Genomic DNA, 21,005 nt, shown 5'->3' with positions numbered 1-21,005 from the left:
CCTTTCTACTCCACCAAACATTCCACCTCGCTCTCACAGACTCTCCCCAGGTGCAATCTCTGTTACTAAAAGGAGCAATAGAAACAGTTCCAATATCACAGGGAACAGGAGTATACTCACTATATTTCCTGATACCAAAAAAGGATGGCACTCGCAGACCCATTCTAGATCCCAGACCTCTAAATCTGTATATCCTGTCAGAACACTTTCACATGGTCACTCTACAGGATGTAATTCTCCTACTACAAAAACAAGACTACATGACTGCCTTGGATCTCAAAGATGCTTACTTTCATATTCCCATACATCCAGCTCATCGCATATACCTAAGATTTGTAATAGAGGGCGAAAATTACCAATTCAAGGCATAACAACATCGCCAAGGGTTTTCACAAAATGTCTAGCTTTAGTAGCAGCTCACCTCCAGAAGACAACACACACGTCTTCAGTTATCTAGACGATTGGCTAATAAAATCAAGAAATAATAAACAGTGCCAACAGCACACAATGCACAATAGATACCCTACTCACATTAGGGTTCACACTCAATTACCAGAAATCTCATCTTCAACCAGCACAGGTTCAACCTCACCTAGGTGCGATTCTCAATACTCAAAAAAGCGTTAGCCTACCCAAATCCACAAAGGATACAGGCTTTTCAAAACATCATATCACCGATACAGCCCAGTCAAACTTACACTGTAAGATTTATCATGAAACTGTTGGGAATGATGGCATCATGCATAGCAATAGTACCAAATGCAAGACTACACATGAGACCACTGCAGCAGTGTCTCTCACAACAATGGTCTCAAGCACAGGGTCAATTACAGGATCTAGTGTTGCTAGACCGCCAAACTCCCAAATCTCTACAATGGTGGAATCACAACAACTTAATAAAAGGGCAGTCATTTCAAGACCCGGTGCCTCAGACCACAATAACAGATGCATCAATGACAGGTTGGGGAGCTCATCTCAACAACCTTACCATTCAAGGGGAATGGGATTCAATGCAATTAACTTACCACATAAACCATTTAGAATTGTTAGCTGTGGTTCTCGCCCTAAAAGCTTTTCAACCTCTCCTCAGGCACAAAACAGTCTTATTAAAGACAGACAATAGGACAAGAATGTACTATCTGAAGAAACGGGGAGAAACACCTTTGTCTCAGTTGTCCCTTCTAGCCCAAACAATATGGAAATGGGCGATTCACAATCAGATCTACCTGCTAGCGGAATACATCCCAGGGATACACAACCAGCTCGCAGACCTGCTAAGCAGAACGCAGCAGCAAATACACAAACGGGAGGTTCACCCACAGGTACTTTCAAACAGTACTTTCAAATGTGGGGAACACCAGAAATAGACCTATTCGCAACAAGCGAAAACGCAAAATGGCAAAACTTTGCATCCAGACACCCACACCCTCTGTCCAAAGGCAATGCTCTATGGATCAGCTGGTCAGGGATAGTTGCTTACGCTTTTCTCCTTCTCCCACTTCCTCCATTTCTGGTCAACAAACTGCTCACACCATGATACTCATAACTCCCACATGGGCACGACAACATTAATACACAACACTCCTAGATCTCTCAGTAGTACCCCATCGCAAACTTCCAAAGAGACCATATCTATTAACACAGAACAAGGGTCAAATCAGGCATCCCAATCCCAGTGTCCTCAACTTAGCGATTTGGCTCCTGAAGTCATAGAATTTGGATATTTACACCTTACATTAGAATGTATGGATGTTCTAAAACAAGCATGCAAACCTACAACTAGGCAATGCTATGCTAACAAGTGGAAACTGTTTGCTTACTACTGTCAGCCCAAAAATATAGACTCCCTTAAAGCATCAATACAGGCTATTGTATGCTACTTGCTTCATTTAAAAAAAGCAAATGTAGCTTTTTCCTCTATTAAAATTAATCTTACTGCTATATCAGCATACTTACAAACCATACAACATACTTCACTCTTCAGTTTCCCTGTCATAAAAGCCTTTATGGAAGGACTTAAGCGTATTATTCCACCACGAACCCCACCAGTTCCTGCATGGAATCTGTGTTGTACTCACAAGATTAATGGGACCACCATTCGAGCCCATGCATTCATGTGATATTCAGTTTCTCACTTGGAAAGTTGCTTTATTAGTAGCAATTACTTCATTAAGAAGAGTGAGTGAAATACAAACATTCACTCTGGAGAATGTTTTTCCATTTTTCCAAGTACACAAACATAAAGTTGTACTTGGGACAAATCCAAAATTCTTGCCAAAAGTAGTTTCTCCTTTTCACATTAACCAATCAGTGGAATTGCCAGTCTTCTTCCCACAGCCAGACTCAACTGCCGAAAGAGCTCTCCCCACTCTTGACTTTAAAAGAGCTCTAATGTACTATGTTGATAGAACAAAAGAGTTTAGGAACACTAAACAGATTTTTGTAGCATTCCAACAGCCACATAAAGGAAATCCTATCTCTAAACAAGGATTAGCTAGATGGATTGTAAGATGTATTGAAACATGTTACATTAAAGCAAAAAGACAACTTTTGAAAACTCCTAAAGCACATTCCACTTGGAAAAAAGGTGCTTTCATGACATTTTTAGGAAACATACCGATGGCATACATAAGCAAGGCTGCCACATGGTCCACACCACTTATATTTACAAAGCATTACTGTGTGGATGTATTCGCAAAGCAACAAGCCAATGTTGGTCAAGCTATACTAAGAACATTATTTCAAACTACTCCAACTCCTACAGGCTAGCCACCGCTTCTTTTGGGGAGAGCAACTGCTTTTCAGTCTTTGCACAGCATGTGTATCCACAGCTACACATGCCATCGAACAGAAAATGTCACTTACCCAGTGTACATCTGTTCGTGGCATTAGTCGCTGCAGATTCACATGCGCCCTCCCCAGAAGCCTGTAGTCGTTGCAGTATTTATTTGCACATATGTGTGTATATATTACATTTGCATGGACTACTTATTACATTTAGTTGGACATTTACATTCTTTCACTCTATCACTCCTTCCTACACTCTTCTGTAGGAAAACAATCTAACAAAGGAGTCGATGCCCATGCGCACTATGACCGAGAGGAGGAGTCACTCGATCCCATGACTCGAGAAAATACTTCTTTGAAGAAAAACAACTTGTAACACTCCGAGACTACACTAGATAGCGGTATATGCATAGCATGTGAATCTGCAGCACTACATGCCACGAACAGATGTACACTGGGCAAGTGACATTTTCCTTACCTTTCTTCTGCAGGTTAGCAAAGCAGCGAGGCAGGAGAAGCGATTCCATGACTACAACGAGCGCTGCACCTTTCACCATCAGGCCAGGGTAAGTATCCGAACTGGACGCAGATTTGAAGGATGTCGCACTGAGACATTAGCTCTAAAGTTTCCCCTCGCAAGATACCTTCATCATAAGAGATCCTTTGATACGTGGTCTACGTCCAAAGCCTTTCACCGGCACAGGACCTGAAACCCCAGCATGCCTATCTATCTACAGGTGTAGTCATAAAGCACGAGCACGTGTCCTCAGTGGGACGCTGCAGACACACACTCCGTTGGTACGTCCAGCGAGATCTCAGGATAGTTTGTACACACGAAGAAGGAAAAGGCTGCTTCGTGCAGCTGATGAATCAATAGCAGTTATAGACAAGGGCTTTGTGGCACTTCCTGTGCCGCTCATGCCAAAGCCCAAACTGTAACATCTGCTTGCCATCAGAGGTAAAGGACGATAACATCTGGCTTGGCAAATAGAAATCCGTTTTAGAATGTGGCCGGCCCATGACTTGGCCAACTAGTTCTTCTTTAATTGCTAAAGGAAGCATGTTTTCAAACAGGGCACTTGCAGTGCATTCTGATTCAAATTCTACCTACAACGCATCTCCCAGAACTATCAGTTCCTTGAGTGGAGTGTTCAGTTCAATAAATAAGAAAATCTCCAACCCTGTAAAGATCAGAAAATCTCCAACCCAGTGACATCAGAAAATCTCCAACCCAGTGACATCAGAAAATCTCCAACCCAGTGACATCAGAAAATCTCCAACCCAGTGACATCAGAAAATCTCCAACCCAGTAACATCAGGATCCTGTAATCAAGGTCCAGAGGGTAATCAGAGTTAAGTAGCTGTTGGGTTATGCAGTTCATCTACTTTTGGAAAATGCTCACATTCTCAAAGCTGTGCAATAATACAAGCCTCCTCTCTGAGCCTGAAGACTTCACTGACGCAAGCGCTCCCTCCGGTGCACTTCACCAACACACAGTCTCCCATCATAGGATTTCTGTAATTTACATTGTTACGTACAATTATGCCATCGTAATTAAAATTTCGCCCAGCCCTTTTTTTCCTGCCATTTGAAAGTTCATGGTCTGATCCCGTAATGCACCTCCTAGGGATGATGGGCTTGTGCATCTTTTTTGTACCCACACCAGTCTCCACTCTCAACCCGTGCAAGAGTGTCTCACGAGGCAGGGGTCGTCTATGAAGGACCACTGGGAAGGTCTAGTGTTGGGAAACATTTACTGATCTTTGTATTGGTGGGGTGAGCATCTCAATGCCAAGACCTTATAGGTTGTGTGAGCCCTTCAACACAGGGGCTACTTAGAACTGCTGGCTGTATGCCTCTCCCTTAAAGCTTTCTTAAAGGTCATAAGAGGGAAAGTAGTACTCGTCTAGATGGACCCCTTGACGGCCATGTGCTATTTTCAGAAATAGGGTGATATGTCCTCTCCCGAGCCCCCAGCGGTAGCTCAGGGGATTTGACATTGTGTGGTCCGCCATGACATACAGTTCCTAGCGGACCACCTTCCGACAGTGGATAAAGACTTTCCAGACCTGCTCAGTAAGATGCATAAACAAGTCCAAGACTGGTAACTTCTCCTGCAAGTCCTGTACAAGAAATCTCAGCTTCAGGGTGAAGTTCCCCTGCTGTTACTAGTACCTGAGTACCCTATTCCATGAGCAATGCACGCTGGATGACCTGGTCAGGAATCTTTGCCCAAGCCTTTCCTCCTCTCCTAATTCTCTCATACATGCCCAGCAAAATGAGATGACCCTCTCGGTGGCTCCCCGTTGTGCCTGACAGTCTGGCACTCCATGCTTTTGGAGACGTTTATCTGCTGCTGCTCAGGCCAGGTCTTTTCACACAGCAACAAGATCAGAGCAAACACTCAGAATCCAGACAGGGTAACTTGGTGTTCTGGCACCTGAGGTCCCAGAGCTTGGCTGTTTAATCCTCCCTCAGGAATGCATGACCATTCTGCTGGCAATGCATAGGCACAAGACAATGGCCTGTTACATGGCAGGGTGTAAAATATTTGTCCACAGCTGTATTTCGAAAACAGCAGCTACTGTTTCAAAGTTTGTATATTGATTGATTCTGTTCTGTATATTGTATAAGTTTGTATGAGAGTTGAAAGATATTTGCTTATTTATTAACATGTTGACCTGATGGGCTAGCATCAGCAAACACTGAAGCTCCCCAGGGTAGCATTACTTCTACATTCAGCTGAAGGGACATGCTTCTTTCTGACATTCACATTAGAAAAACTGGGTCCCCCCTCCCCCAGTCCTCAGTCTGTAATGTAAGGAGGCAAAGATTCAGACCAAGTTGTAAGAAAGGCCCTCCTTGTCGGCACACTCCAGCGTAGCTGAGGCAGTTGCGGGAGCTAAGGACATACCTTGTAGAGTAAGAGTGATTGGGATGACGATGCCACACACATTCTGTAGCCTTTATGCTTTCGAGGCTTCTCCTCAAATGATGCACAGTTTGGCCAATGAGTGCTTAGAAACCTATGTGCCTGCTCCTCAGCTGCTCGGCGCTGTATTCACTTTCTCCTCTTATATGCTGAGGGCTGTAGAGTTACTCATGAGTTGTGAATGGAAGAGAGTCAGGACACGAGTAGCCTAAACTTGCATTTATTACAAATCTATTACTGCTAGTGAATGGGCTTTCCCATTATCAATGTCTTCCACCAGCCTCACAGGTATCTGCTAGAATTGCTTCTTGTAGAAATATTCGAAGTGGCCTGAGCAGGAAAAGGGTGCGTGCCACGTATGATTCATCTTTGCATGGTATTGGGGGCGCTAAGTACTATTGAGAAGTTATAGAAGCACTTGCTTTTCCTTCTTCTTGGTGGCCAGTACCACTCAAACTTTTCTGATTGGTACTTCTACCTGCAGACTCCTCACCTCATGAATCTCCCCATAATTTGCTCCGAATAAAAAAAAAATATATATATATATATATGTGTGTGTGTATATATATATATATATATATATATATATATATATATATATATATATATATATGTAAGGAAATGCCTCCTTGGCATGGTTACCCCCTGACTTTTTGCCTTTGCTGATGCTATGTTTTGAATTGAAAGTGTGCTGAGGCCTGCTAACCAGGCCCCAGCACCAGTGTTCTTTCCCTAACCTGTACTTTTGATTCCACAATTGGCGCACCCTGGCATCCAGATAAGTCCCTTGTAACTGGTACCTCTGGTACCAAGGGCCCTGTTGCCAGGGAAGGTCTCTAAGGGCTGCAGCATGTATTATGCCACCCTAGAGACCCCTCACTCAGCACAGACACACTGCTTACCAGCTTGTGTGTGCTAGTGAGAACAAAATGAGTAAGTCGACATGGCACTCCCCTCAGGGTGCCATGCCAGCCTCTCACTGCCTATGCAGTATAGGTAAGACACCCCTCTAGCAGGCCTTACAGCCCTAAGGCAGGGTGCACTATACCATAGGTGAGGGTACCAGTGCATGAGCACTGTGCCCCTACAGTGTCTAAGCAAAACCTTAGACATTGTAAGTGCAGGGTAGCCATAAGAGTATATGGTCTGGGAGTCTGTTTTACACGAACTCCACAGCACCATAATGGCTACACTGAAAACTGGAAAGTTTGGTATCAAACTTCTCAGCACAATAAATGCACACTGATGCCAGTGTACATTTTATTGTAAAATACACCACAGAGGGCACCTTAGAGGTGCCCCCTGAAACTTAACCGACCATCTGTGTAGGCTGACTGGTTCCAGCAGCCTGCCACACTAGAGACATGTTGCTGGCCCCATGAGGAGAGTGCCTTTGTCACTCTGAGGCCAGTAACAAAGCCTGCACTGGGTGGAGATGCTAACACCTCCCCCAGGCAGGAGCTGTAACACCTGGCGGTGACCCTCAAAGGCTCACCCCTTTGTCACAGCACCGCAGGACACTCCAGCTAGTGGAGTTGCCTGCCCCCTCCGGCCCCGGCCCCCACTTTTGGCGGCAAGGCCGGAGAAAATAATGAGAATAACAAGGAGAAGTCACTGGCCAGTCAGGACAGCCCCTAAGGTGTCCTGAGCTGAGGTGACTCTAACTTTTAGAAATCCTCCATCTTGCAGATGGAGGATTCCCCCAATAGGATTAGGGATGTGACCCCCTCCCCTTGGGAGGAGGCACAAAGAGGGTGTACTCACCCTCAGGGCTAGTAGCCATTGGCTACTAACCCCCCAGACCTAAACACGCCCTTAAATTTAGTATTTAAGGGCTCTCCCTGAACCTAGAAACTAGATTCCTCCAACAACAAGAAGGACTGCCTAGCTGAAAACCCCTGCAGAGGAAGACCAGAGGACAACAACTGCCTTGGCTCCAGAAACTCACCGGCCTGTCTCCTGCCTTCCAAAGAACTCTGCTCCAGCGACGCCTTCCAAAGGGACCAGCGACCTCTGAATCCTCTGAGGACTGCCCTGCTTCGACGACGACAAGAAACTCCCGAGGACAGCAGACCTGCTCCAAAAAGACTGCAACTTTATCCAAAGAAGCAGCTTTAAAGAACCCTGCAATCTCCCCGCAAGAAGCGTGAGATTTGCAACACTGCACCCGGCGACCCCGACTCGGCTGGTGGAGAACCAACACCTCAGGGAGGACCCCCGGACTACTCTACGACTGTGAGTACCAAAACCTGTCCCCCCCCTGAGTCCCCACAGCGCCGCCTGCAGAGGGAATCCCGAGGCTTCCCCTGACCGCGACTCTCTGAAACCTAAGTCCCGACGCCTGGAAAAGACCCTGCACCCGCAGCCCCCAGGACCTGAAGGACCGGACTTTCACTGCAGAAGTGACCCCCAGGAGTCCCTCTCCCTTGCCCAAGTGGAGGTTTCCCCGAGGAAGCCCCCCCTTGCCTGCCTGCAGCGCTGAAGAGATCCCTTGATCTCTCATTGACTTCCATTGCGAACCCGACGCTTGTTCTAACACTGCACCCGGCCGCCCCCGCGCCGCTGAGGGTGAAATTTCTGTGTGGGCTTGTGTCCCCCCCGGTGCCCTACAAAACCCCCCTGGTCTGCCCTCCGAAGACGCGGGTACTTACCTGCTGGCAGACTGGAACCGGGGCACCCCCTTCTCTCCATTGAAGCCTATGCGTTTTGGGCACCACTTTGAACTCTGCACCTGACCGGCCCTGAGCTGCTGGTGTGGTAACTTTGGGGTTGCTCTGAACCCCCAACGGTGGGCTACCTTGGACCAAGAACTGAACCCTGTAAGTGTCGTACTTACCTGGTAAAACTAACAAAAACTTACCTCCCCCAGGAACTGTGAACATTGCACTGTGTCCACTTTTGAAATAGCTATTTGTGAATAACTTGAAAAGTATACATGCAATTGAAATGATTCAAAGTTCCTAATGTACTTACCTGCAATACCTTTCAAACAAGATATTACATGTTAAATTTGAACCTGTGGTTCTTAAAATAAACTAAGAAAAGATATTTTTCTATACAAAACCTATTGGCTGGATTTGTCTCTGAGTGTGTGTACCTCATTTATTGTCTATGTGTATGTACAACAAATGCTTAACACTACTCCTTGGATAAGCCTACTGCTCGACCACACTACCACAAAATAGAGCATTAGTATTATCTATTTTTACCACTATTTTACCTCTAAGGGGAACCCTTGGACTCTGTGCATGCTATTCCTTACTTTGAAATAGCACATACAGAGCCAACTTCCTACAATATATATATATATATATATATATATATATATATATATATATATATATATTTTTTTTTTTTTTTTTTTTTTTTTTTGCAGTGCTTTTAGGAGAATGTTCCCGATGCAAAGGTCAGGCTTTCATAAAGATGTATACTGTGGTTCTTTGTTGGACCCCACCAAGCGTAGCCTTAGAACTTGGATCCTGCTCACATCTCCAGGTCATCCTCTGTTCGCACCTTCTTGCTCTCAATGACTGTTGAGTACCTGAAGAGATCTTCTTTCAAGTCTGGAGTCCATCAGTGCAATCTTTGCCTCTCCCTGCGACATCTGTCTCGCCTACCACTGCAAGAGGACCCAGACAAGGTTGGAAGAGAAAGTAGATGTATTACAGGATGCAGCGCAGAGAGTTACTGGTGATGCACAAAATTTTCAGTGCAGAGGAGGTGCCTTGTACCAAGGGGAAAGGGGCCCTTCCCACATCCCCCTGGTCCAGTCCCAGGAAGAGCCAGAGGTCCACTTCTCTGTGATCTCCAACATCACGGAAGAGATCAAATTCCTCAAGCCAGCACAACTCCAGGGACCAGTTTTAAGACTGAAGGCCAGAGTTACACGACGCACAGCATCAGCTGCACCTCAAATTCAGTCTTGAGCGCTGAAACAACCATTGGCAGAGCACCACTCCTAAGGGAATCTGGTCTCAAACCCAAAGCCAAACCGTAAGAGGCCACACCTCCATAGGTTACCTCGACGTCTGGAAAAACCAAGGGCACCGCCCCTCATCCTGCTCCATCATCAGCTCGCTGCTCAGGCACTGAAAAGCCACGTCACCCAGCACTAAAGCCACCAATGCCTCAGACTCACACCATCAACAAGCCACCCTCTGAGTGAAAGTCGATGCCGAAGAGCCAACACCTCAAGGCCCCCCCCCCCCCCTCGATGCCAAGGTCGACCAACTTGGAGTCCATCTTTGAAAGGCTGGCTGACGTCCTAGATTAGAAGCAGGAAAAACGTTTCACTCACCTGTACACTGGCAAAATACTGGCCAGGATTGCAGCTTCAGGACTCATCCTTGTTACCAAAAAAGGTGTCTCTATTTGGGAAGAATCAGTCTCCTCTTGTGTCAACTTATGTGATCACTAGTTTCCGGGAAGGCAAGTGGGCAGCGGCAGCTCCTCCGCTATGGCAGAGGAGCGTCACCCCTGCCAGCAGCAGCAGATGCAAACCTTTTACAATAAAACGATAATAAATTATGTTTATTATCGTTTTATTGTAAAAGGGGCAGGGCCATGTGGCGTGTCAGGAATGGAGGGGGAGTGCGCATGCATGTTTGGTCGGCCGTCTCGGGCCGGCCAAACACAGGCGCACTGGGCTCTCTTGTTGCTGGGTTGGAGACAGGAGGCAGAGGCTCCCACTCTGCCTCAGAACGCCCAAACAGGGCACTCAGGTCAATCCTAACGCTGCTGGGAGCCTTAGCCTGCTGTGATGACCGAGGAGCGGCGTGGCGAGGAAGATAAGTTTTTCTTTTCCTTTTTAAAAATTATTTGTTTGAACCCCACCCCCTTGCAGGTGGACACATGTGATTCTACAGCAACTTGCGTGATCACTAGCTTCTGGGGAGGAGTGCGGAAGCATGTGAATCTACAGCAACTTGTGTAATCACCAGCTTTCGGGGAGAAGAGCAGAAGCATGTGATCCTATAGCAACTTGTGTGATTATCACTAGCTTCCGGGTAGGAGAGCTGAAGCATGTGGATCTACAGCAACTTGAGTGATCACTAGCTTCCGGGGAAGAGAGCCAAAGCATGTGAATCTACAGCAACTTGTGTGATCACCAGCTTCTGGGGAGTACAGCAGGCCCCTGCGAAAAAACTGCACTACACGCTATGAACAGATATTTACCACGTATTATTTTCTGTTTGTAGCATGAATGGCTTTAGATAGCCATATGCTGCATAGACTGTAAAGCAATCACGATCAAAAGCAGTGGCTGGGAGCAGACAGCGCAAATGTTTGAAAATGTGTTCTTTGCCGCTTGGCCAACTAGAGCTTGTTGGATTGCTAACAAATGTACACAATAGTGCTTTGTGAAAGCATGTGGAGTTGACTAAAGAGCAGCCTTACAGATGCCTAGGAGAGGGATATTCCCTAAAAAAGGCTAGTATGGCTCCCTTTTTATGGACAAAATGTGCTGTTGTTGGCACAAGTAGATTGTACTTGGCTTTAACTATCCACCAAGCAGCGTCAGCTTTGGAAATAGCACATCCCTTTGTGGTTTGGCAAAGACTCCAGAAAGCACTTTCTAAAAGCTTTAGTTCTGTACATGTAATAATAAATGAGCGCTCTTATTATCCGGTGAGTGAAGTACCCTTTCTGCTACTGGCTGCGAGGGAAAAAAAAGCAGATTGATGTGTAAATATGAGATGACCTTCAGCTGGAATTTAAGGTTAGCACAAAGAACTACCCCCTTCTTTATGTATCTGAATGAATGCATCCTGTACTGTAAGAGCTCACTGATACATCGGAGTGAGAGGATCGCTGAGAGGAAGGCTATCCTCCATGAAAATAATTTTAAGGTACAGGAGTGCAGAGGCTCGAGATGAGGAGCTGTCCGAGTACCACATTGAGGTTCCATTAGGGGTGCATGAGTCGTCTTTTTCAGGAATCAATCTCCTTAGACCTTGCATGAAAGCTTTACTTACCGGGCCCCTGAAAACTGATGAATGTGGTCTGTTTTGCAGAAACCTTCCCACTGAGCTGCAGAACGATCATGGAGTAGTGGGTTTCCTGGCCTCTTGAACAATATCCATGCATTATTAAGGGCAATTACGGTTGCCAAACTCAAGGAAATTAGGTGCTAAATTGTGTGAGAGAGTTTGTGAGAGAGTTTGTGAAGATCCTGCCAGACTGGGTGCTTCTAGCGAGGACTGATTGACGTTTCAAGGAGCATTAGTTACAAGGGTGGTTTTGCCCAGGTTGTTGCGACTCTGATTAGCATTAGACACTTCCTCACCACTTATGGGATATTGGGAAGAGATGGAAAAGCACAGGCAAATAATCCTGATCAGTTTATCTATTGTGCGTCATCCATAGATATGGGGTGCTGGTATACAGCAGTGAAGTTTTGGCATTTTATGTTCTCAGGCGTGGTAAACAAGTCTATTGACAGAGTCTCCCAGCATTGGAAGTACTTGTGGGAGTCCTGCTTGTGGAGGTCTGTCTTGTGGACCTATTGATGCATCCCGCTGAGCAGGTCCACAAAATAGTTCTCCGTCCAAGTTAGATGCTCCAGCAACAGGTTAATGTTATGGCGAGTTGTCCAATGCCAAATCTCCTGCATCAAATGAGCGAGCTGGAGGGAGTGCTTCCACCCCATCTGGCTGTAGGACATGGCCTTCATACTGCCTGCTTTATTAGTACTGGGAGCGGGAGAAAAGCTCTGAGGGCCATCCTGATGGCTACCCGTTCCAGGTAACTGATGTAACAATCTTAGTGCTTCTGAGCCTAATTGTCTTGAATTGCCATCCGGTGGAGGTTGGGCCCCTCATTCTACGAGAGATGCGTCAGTAGTGACGGTCACCTGTGGAAGATGGCCTAGAAAGGGCTGTGGAACAACAAATTGTCCTGTTCAACCAACGGAAAAACTGCTGGGCCCTGGTGGTTACCAACATTAGATCCTCCCCATGCCTATCTGCTTGTGCCCACTGCTGTGAGAGACTTTTGGAATGGACGCATATGTAACCTGGCCTGCGAAACAATTGCTATACAAGAAGTCATCATTCCCAACAGTCATTACACGTGCACAGTGATGACCGTGTGTCTGAAAAAGAGGCAGCAGATGCTGGAACGCCGTCACCCTCTGTTGTTTGGGGTATGCGCCTCGGTCGCCACACAAAGGAATAATTCTAGGGCTGGAGATGCAGTAGAGGCATTGCTAGCTGAGTGTGTGCTAGGCATTCTTCTCTGCTGCTCCTCCTTATCCAGCAGTCATCTAAGGATGGAAACACCTGAATGGCTTTATTGAGCAGATACGTGCTATGGCTGGCAGACACTTTGTAGATACATACTTTAGGGCTGTAGTAACCCCAAAAGGCAAAACCTTGCATTGGCAAATACATAGATAAAAAAAATCAAAGGTACTGGCGGTGCCTGGGTTTACTGAAATGTGAAAGTATGAGTCCCTCAGATCCTACACTGACATCTAGCGTAACCAGTAGGGGCTTTACCTCTTGTAAATTGACCATGTGAAAGTATTTGGATGAGATGAACCTGCTGGATGCTAGGAGGTCAAGGATCGGCCGGAGTGAGACATCCTTTTTGCGATAAGAAAGTACAAGGATGCATACCACTCCGTGTTAGTGTACGGGAATCAGTAATATGGCAGCCCTTGAAACGACAGGAGATGGTGGTCTGAACTCCGTACATGACAGCGGAGTGGGAAGCCGGGAGGGGGTGTGTGGAATTCAAGGCACAATGTAGAGGACCCGCTGATCAGATGTAATGCTTTCCCAGAGTGCCTTATCCTTCTCCCACCGTCCCCCCCCCCCCCCCCCCCCCCACACACACACAGGTGCAGCGTGATCGGGGGAAAGGAAGGGGAGTCACTGCTTTGTAGCAGAGGAGTCTTTTACAGGGCGCATAACAAGAAAAATGAGAGACAATGGAAATTAGTGGAATTCTAGAAAACCACTAAAATAAGACTGAAGAGTTTGGCTAATACTCAAATATCTCACTACCATTCACAAGTTTGTAAGAAATGAAGCCATGACTGGCAAGATGCTTTTTGGTCACAAGCTACATTTACTTTCAGTTAGGTGTGCACTTACCACTAAATATCACTACCTCTAGCATTTCCTTACCTACTTTCTTTGTAAGCCCCACTTTGAAAGGGCCTACCCTGAAAATGTGTTTGATACTGCTGGTGTGCGGGTCTCTGCCCCAAGCTTCCTTGCCAGTTTCCTCCCTGGTGGGCTTCTTGGGAAAATGAGGCTTTGGAATGGGGGACAGTAGAGCACCCGCAGTCTTTTCTAAGTTTGTATCCTTTTTGATTTTCTCTAGCATCTGACTGACCAGAGGGCCAAAAGATGCCCGCCATCAAAAGGTAGATTTAGGAGATGCTGTTATCCTCAGACCTAAACCCCACAGCCTAAGCCAGACATGCCTGCGGAACATAACTCTGCTGTTGGTCTCACGTCGCCGTACCTGCTACATTAAGAGCACCTGCTACATTAAGCTCTTGTCCCCTATGAAGATGCTTGGTGAGCTCCTCTATGGCCACCAATCATACTGGGAGAGGGCACCAAATGCCTTTCTTTTTCCTGTAGCATCAATTCTCTGTGACTCTTTGTGGGGGAGAAGTATCCCCTGTGGCTTGTGCACAGCCCTCTTTTGGGCAGTGTGCACTACCAGGAAATCCGGGATAATATTGCTTAAAATATAAGCTGGACCTTATGAGGAAGGCTTGTACTCTTTTTCTGATCTGGTATATTACCACTCTAGCCATAACTGGATCCTTAAAGGTATCACTGGTGAGTTGTTGCAGGACTATGCATAGCAAAATAAAAACAAGTTCCTAACATCTAAGCCCATCACTAGATGCAGGGGTAAGCAGAAGATTTGAGTCTATAGCCCTAAACACTACAAACAGTTGGTTATAGGGTAAGTTACATTTTCCTTTCACTGTAAGACTCTTAGGCAAGGCTGCCCAAGTTCCTGTACTTACTTTTGCCAGTTGCAGAGATTAATGCAAACATCGTCACCAAAATCCTCCATTCCGGTTCCTGCACATTGGAGCCTCTGTGGCCTTTTAATGAGAGACTGCTAATCCTGGGTTAGGCCAGCTTTGCGTAGGCTGCCACTGGCAGGTTGCTCATCATCCTTACCACAGACTCCAGATGATCCAAGGTTACAGTGCTTTTGCTTGACAGACTAGGGTTGCGGGACCCTGTATCTTTGCTGTTAAGAGCCTCAGTGAGGCCTAATATGGTCCTAGTCTCTGATGGTCTTCATGGCTTGAGCCACATGCAGTTGCCTTATGGCGGTTTGATTTTGTCTGCAATTTCAAGGCTGAGAGTTTGGTCAGTGTGTCACCCTACCTTGTACCCATAATATTTGTGGTCTTGTGTAGCCGTATGTTCTTGCTTCTCTCGAGCTGTTTCGCTGCATACTTTGGAAGGAGACAGAGTTGAAGCTGCACCACCAGTTTCCGCACATTTTTTTCTGCCATAGTCTTGATTTCGGATGTGTTTTAGTTGACTGGTCCTTCTTGGATATTGTAGTCTCTAAAAAGGTCGGGTGGCCTGACCCTGGTTGCATCATTATTTTTTTTTTTTTTAAAGGTGCAGTGTTAATTGATAGTGTCAAGAGGATGTGGGGGCTTCTTTTTGAAGGATGCCAGGTCCAGTTCGCTACGGCAAGGTTGATTCTTTTCTGCTCTCCAGATGTGGGCCTAGCTGGGATGCGCATTAGACTATTACAAAGGTCAGATACTACTTCCACTCTGGTTTTGCAAGGATGGTTGTCTACATTTTTTATCGCACAGCTCTTGATGGTTTATCCTCACTCTCTAGCTGAGGTGTATTGCTTTGATATTGATTCTGGAGGTGAGGAGTCTGCAGTTAGAGGTATCTTTCAGAAGACGTTACTCGCCTTCAAAAAAAATTATTACTGGGAGCTACTTTGGCTTTCTGTGTATTCCTCACTGAGCCCGCCACTCCCTGACCCACCTATCAAACCCCTCCCCCCCTTCCTTGCATCCCAGTTCTGAGAAGTGTTGTATGTTTCTAAAAGTTTCAAAGTAATTTTTCTGCACTGCATTTGTTACCCTAGCTAGTCTTCTCTCTGCTTCGAAGGGCGTTGGAAAAAAGGACACAAACTGACATCTGAGTGGCGCCATATAAGGTTCTATGATGTCACATCCGGGGGGATAGTAGAGTTGGGTTGGAGCCGTGGCCTCACCTATCAGCTGTGAATGCTAAATTAATTCTTTCAGATCATTTTAGCGTCTGTGGGAGATTCATAAGGTGAGAAATCTGCAGGAAGATTGAGTACTCATCCGAAATATCATTACCAAGGCTAAGTAATGTATTCTTTATGTATTGATGCTAATAGGGTAGAGAATTATTGATCAGTCTGGTTTAATGACCATGTCAAAATTATATTTAGTGGTACTTGCAAACCTAATTGAAAGTAAATGTAGTTTGTGACCAAAAAGCATTTTGCTGATCAAAGCTTTAGTTCTTACAGAAATTTGAATGGTAGTGAGGTGTTGCAGTATTAAACGCTTTCTTCGGTCTTATTTTAATGGTAGTCTAGAATTCCACTAGTTTCCATTATCTGCTAATTTTTCTTGTTATGCCGCCAAGCCTGCTGTCTATATTCTAGTATTTCAACATATGCCATGCTTTGGAAGCAGTTTCTTTGCCATGTTGCTTCAAGGCAACATGTCAAGACAGGCCTACCTGTTCCTAGAACAAAAGCATTTCTAATTGAAGTATACTATTTACCTTGGGAAAGATGCAATTGCAAACATGTATTTATACTTCTGTTATGTGCTGCCTGTCACAGAAGCCCCCAAAGAGCCAAGTGTCTTGTCTTATTGCACATGCCTGCAGCAGTTTTACCCAGTATGTGAGAACAGGTAGTGGAGCACAGTGGGTAAAACTCTCTTCTTGGCACGTGTGAGGAGGAGGTTGTGCACCACTTATGGATGAAACACAGATGGGCAGTTTGTTTTATGTGTTTGATTCATATTGGATTTTCAATCTTGCAGGAGTTCGCCATGAATCTCAGGCACCGCGTGTCTGCAATCAGCGAGGTCCCCCAGATGAGGACTCTGACATTCGTCGTGGATGCTTGCAAAGTTCTAGAGCAGGCACGCAAGGTAAGGCTACCCAGGGTTGGTCAAGCACTGAACCTGCCAATACCAGCTAGAGCCCAAGTGGTCCAGGAAAGGAAGGAAGGCCAGACAACATTGAGGCTGTGAATGTAGAGACTCTGCAGCACAATGTCACTTCTGCAGTAGGACTGTGGACCGAGATAACATGGTTATATATGTTGTTTGCCTCAGGGTATTGAGATGTGTGTCGGCCTTGTGTTTGCCTCAGGGTACTGAGATGAGGGAGTTGGTAGGTCTTAGTGTTTCTCTCTAGGAGCTGAGTCTGGTGTGTGGGCCTCGTGTTTGCCTTTGAGTATTGAGGTAGGTGGACCTCATGTTTGTCCTCGAGTACTGGGTAGGTAGGTGGGTCTCATGTTTGCCTTCAAGTGCTGAGATAGGTGTTTGGACCTGCATGTTTGTCTCTCGCAGCTAAGCTTGGTGTGTTGGACTTGTGTTTGTGTCTGGGTATTGATCTAGTTGTAGAAAACTCTTATTTTCTGGTACTAAACTATATGTGTCGGACTTGTGCTTGTATCCAGTTACTGAGATAGGTGTGTGGAGCTTGTGGTTGCTCCTGTCTACTCACATAGGTGTGTGAGGCCTTGTTTGTGACGTGTTTTTGTGTGGTTATAACATTTGTCTCTGAGCATTAGGGTGGGTTTATAGGCCAGGTGTTATTCTGGTTATTGAGATCATGTGTGATTTGCCTCTAGGTGCGCAGGTAGAGGGCTCCTTTTAACCTCTGGGTCCTGAGCCTTCCATTGTCAAGGGGTACTTAGGTAGTTGTGTGGGTCTCATGTTTGTTTCTAGGTGCTAGACTGTATTGACATGTGCTTGCCTGGTTGCTGAGATGAGGTATGTCTGCATATCTTTTCCTTCGGTGCTGAGATGGAAGTGCATTTGGGACTCATGTTTATCTTTGTGTACAGAGGTATGTTTGTGAGCTATATGTTTGTCTATAGCTACTGTTATATGTATGTGGCCACTGTGTTTCTCTAGTTACTGAGATAAGGTATTTCTGCCTTTTGTGTGTTTCTGGATACCAGGTTTTTGTCTGTGTGCTTGTGTCGTGTGGCTGTAGATGCACATATTCTGCATACTCCTGCCATCTAGTGTTTGGCCCGGACGTTTGCAACTTGATTTTCTTCAAAGACCCATTGCAGGCCTTGAAATATCTACTCGCCCACTCACTATGGCGAGCCATATTTTATCAAGCCAATCTATTTTTAGGACCTACTCGCCCTTACGGCGAGTTGACAAAGAACAGGTGTTCTGTTCAGTCAGAAATTATAGGAGCAATAAAGACTTCATTAAATCTTGTAATTTTGTCACATTTGTCACTCTGTGGTCCGAGATAGAGGGCAAAAGTCAGTTTGTCTTACAGTTAATTTTCCTTCTAACCGCAGAGTTCCAGGATTTTGTAAGGTGAACTCTCTGACCTGCTGTACAAAGAGTGTGAAATGAAAAGCTGTAAGGTGTCAGGTTTTTCCTAACAAGCCTTTAAAAATATATTTCAGTAGTTTTGAAAGCCCATTTTTGTACTACTTTGTGATGGAAAAAAAATATTTCAATAGGATGAAAACAAATCAGAGCACTTTACTTGGTGATGTGCAAAAAATAAATATGGAATTTTCACAGATTGTTAACACCATGTACTTACATCAGTAAAGCTTCAAGTTAGTGGGAAGGCTTTTGTACATTTCATGGAAATTTACGTTTTGTAAATGGCAGTGTGCAACCTCATCATGCTTTAGTAATATATTTATTAAAAGTGAGTTGTTTGTCTAAACAAACTGAGAAACACTCCTGCCCTGATAGCAATACTGTTAGTAGACTAAGAGGCAAGTCATGGGTCTCCCTACATGTGGGCTGAATTATTTTTATACGTGGAGCAAACATTTAGTCTATTTGATCAAACAAAAACCTCACTGTAATAGAGCAGTCACTGTCCGGCACACGCTCTCCTCTTGCCACACACTCTTGAAGTTGAGTGAGACTGTCTGTTGGATGGGACCTCTGTCCGATCTCTGACAACAATCCTGGGCCCGTGGGGTATTAAAAGGTGCCTCCCGGGACCACTGGTGCAGTAGCTAGAGTGAAGTGTGGCAAGCAAAAATAAAGCAGCCCTAGCCTGCCTGCCAATGGTGTCCGTGCGTCTCTGGCCAGATGGACTCTGTGTGGTCAAAATGGGCGCAGGCACCTTGCCTGAGAAACAATAAGTGGCAAAGCGCCGCCCGAACCAATCTGGGCTGATGAGGGCATGCACTGCCTGCAGGGTCGGACACTGTGGTATTTACAAAAAAGTTTATTGTGAATTTGCCTGTGGTGAGACTGTGCTTCAGTACAGCAGAGTTACGCAAATGTGCTGTAAGCCATGTCTGTCTTTATTTAATTAAAATTGACCGGCAGAGCACGGGACAGTTCATTCTGATAATGCTGTACAGGCTTTGCTCCTAGGTCAGGGAACGCTATAAATTGCGCAGGGATTCTCTTTAGAAGAATTCTACTCACCGTGTATAATCCTGGCTATGTCAGAGTCCTCAGATGGCTGCCTGCCCTTCCTAGTAGAAGTGCTGGCAGCCATTCAGACCTCTGCACAAGATCTCCCTGGATCTGCAGCCCTAGATATACAGCAGGGCTCGAAAATGTTCTTGACCACTTGCTATGGGGAGTCATATTTTATCAGGTGAAGCTATTTTTAGAACCTACTTGCCCGTTCTGGCGAGTGGACAAAGAACAGGTGTTCTGTTCAATCAGAAACTAAATTAGGAATTAAGATGCCTTTAAATCTTCTTGTCACATTTGCTCTGTGCTCACAGATAGAGGTTAAAAGTCAGTTTGTCTTCTTACAATGCAAATAATTTTCCTTGTGACTGCAGAGTTCCAGGATTTTGTAAGATGACCTGTCTGACCTGTGTGAAATGAGTCTGTTGGTATCAGGTTTTTTCTAATACAGAACATTTATAAAACTAAGCCAACTTTACAAGCGTTTCAAAATACATTTCAGTAGCTGTGAAAGACCATTTTTTTTGTAGTTCTCTGTGATGAAAAAAAATAATTTAATAGAATGGGGGAAAAAAAAGTCAGAATACTTGGTGATGAACAAATGATAAATATGTTGTCTTAACATTTTCACAGATTATTTTTAATACACTATATAGTTTTATTAGTAAAGCTGCCAGTTAGGGGAAGTTTTTGGGACATTTCTTTGAAATTTACTGTCTGTAAATGGTAGTCTGCTACCACATCATGCTTTAGTAATATACTTAATAAAAGTGAGTGTTTAAACATAAACTGAGAAACACTCCTTTCCTGATGGCAAAGCTATTAGTAAACTAAGAGGCAAGTCATGCATGGATCATCTGTATCTTAATGTGGGCTAAATTTATTATACATGGAGCAAACATTAGTGTATTTAATCAAACAAAAGAGTTTTTTTTTTTTGTTTTGTTCTTTACAAGAGAGATGCTCATATATTTGAAGGTGCACTCATGTGAGAATGAAGAAAAAGGTGACTCTGTAAAGTAGAATATTTGCCTAGGATCACACAATTTGAGACCCGTTTCCAGGTCAATTACATTACAGTTGGGTTGAGTAGATTATTCAAGCTACTCGACCTGCAGGTCTAGTAACTCTTTATGATTTTTTTAAGGCCTGTATACAAATTTGGAGTTCCTTTAATTTCTCCTAAATTACTGAACAGATTTACACCAAATAACAAAACTCTCTCTTTCTGGACCAAGAGCTACTTTCCTGCCAAATTTGGTGTAATTCCGTCCAGCAGTTCAGCTGTAGTCTTGTCTAAAATCTCTATGGGAATTAAAATGGGAAATGTACCCCCTTTTTTCCCTCCTTTTTTTTTTTTTTTTTTTTTTTTAAAAAAAAAAAAAAAAACCCCACCCCTTTTTTTTCCTCTTCAATTCACACTTGCCGGATCTCCCTGAAACTTCCCACGCACTGGGAACACTTAAAAAAAAAAAAATGGAAAACTTTGTGAAGCTTTGTCAAAGGACTCCAAAGATAATGCCAAGTCAAAAAATAAAAAATGAAAACAAGGTGTATGTGTTTGTGTGTGTTGGTAGAGCCTGTTGTTTTTCTCTGTGTGCAGAGGTAGGCGTTTGAGCCTTGCGTGTGTC

General features: G+C 44.8%; 1 protein-coding gene across 1 annotated transcript in view; it reads left to right on the top strand.

Moving 5' to 3' along the window:
- Positions 1-21,005, top strand: part of CUL9 (cullin 9) — a 576,404-nt gene that overhangs the window by 493,001 nt on the left and 62,398 nt on the right. The window contains exons 37-38 of the mRNA XM_069236395.1: positions 3,279-3,353; positions 16,765-16,875. Of these exons, the coding sequence (XP_069092496.1) occupies positions 3,279-3,353; positions 16,765-16,875 (186 nt within the window). The remainder of the gene's footprint in view (positions 1-3,278; positions 3,354-16,764; positions 16,876-21,005) is intronic.

Source organism: Pleurodeles waltl, chromosome 5, assembly GCF_031143425.1.
Source record: "Pleurodeles waltl isolate 20211129_DDA chromosome 5, aPleWal1.hap1.20221129, whole genome shotgun sequence".
Taxonomy (NCBI): Eukaryota; Metazoa; Chordata; class Amphibia; order Caudata; family Salamandridae; genus Pleurodeles; species Pleurodeles waltl.
Note: the sequence above shows the minus strand (reverse complement) of the source record. Positions and strands in the feature narration are given on the sequence as shown.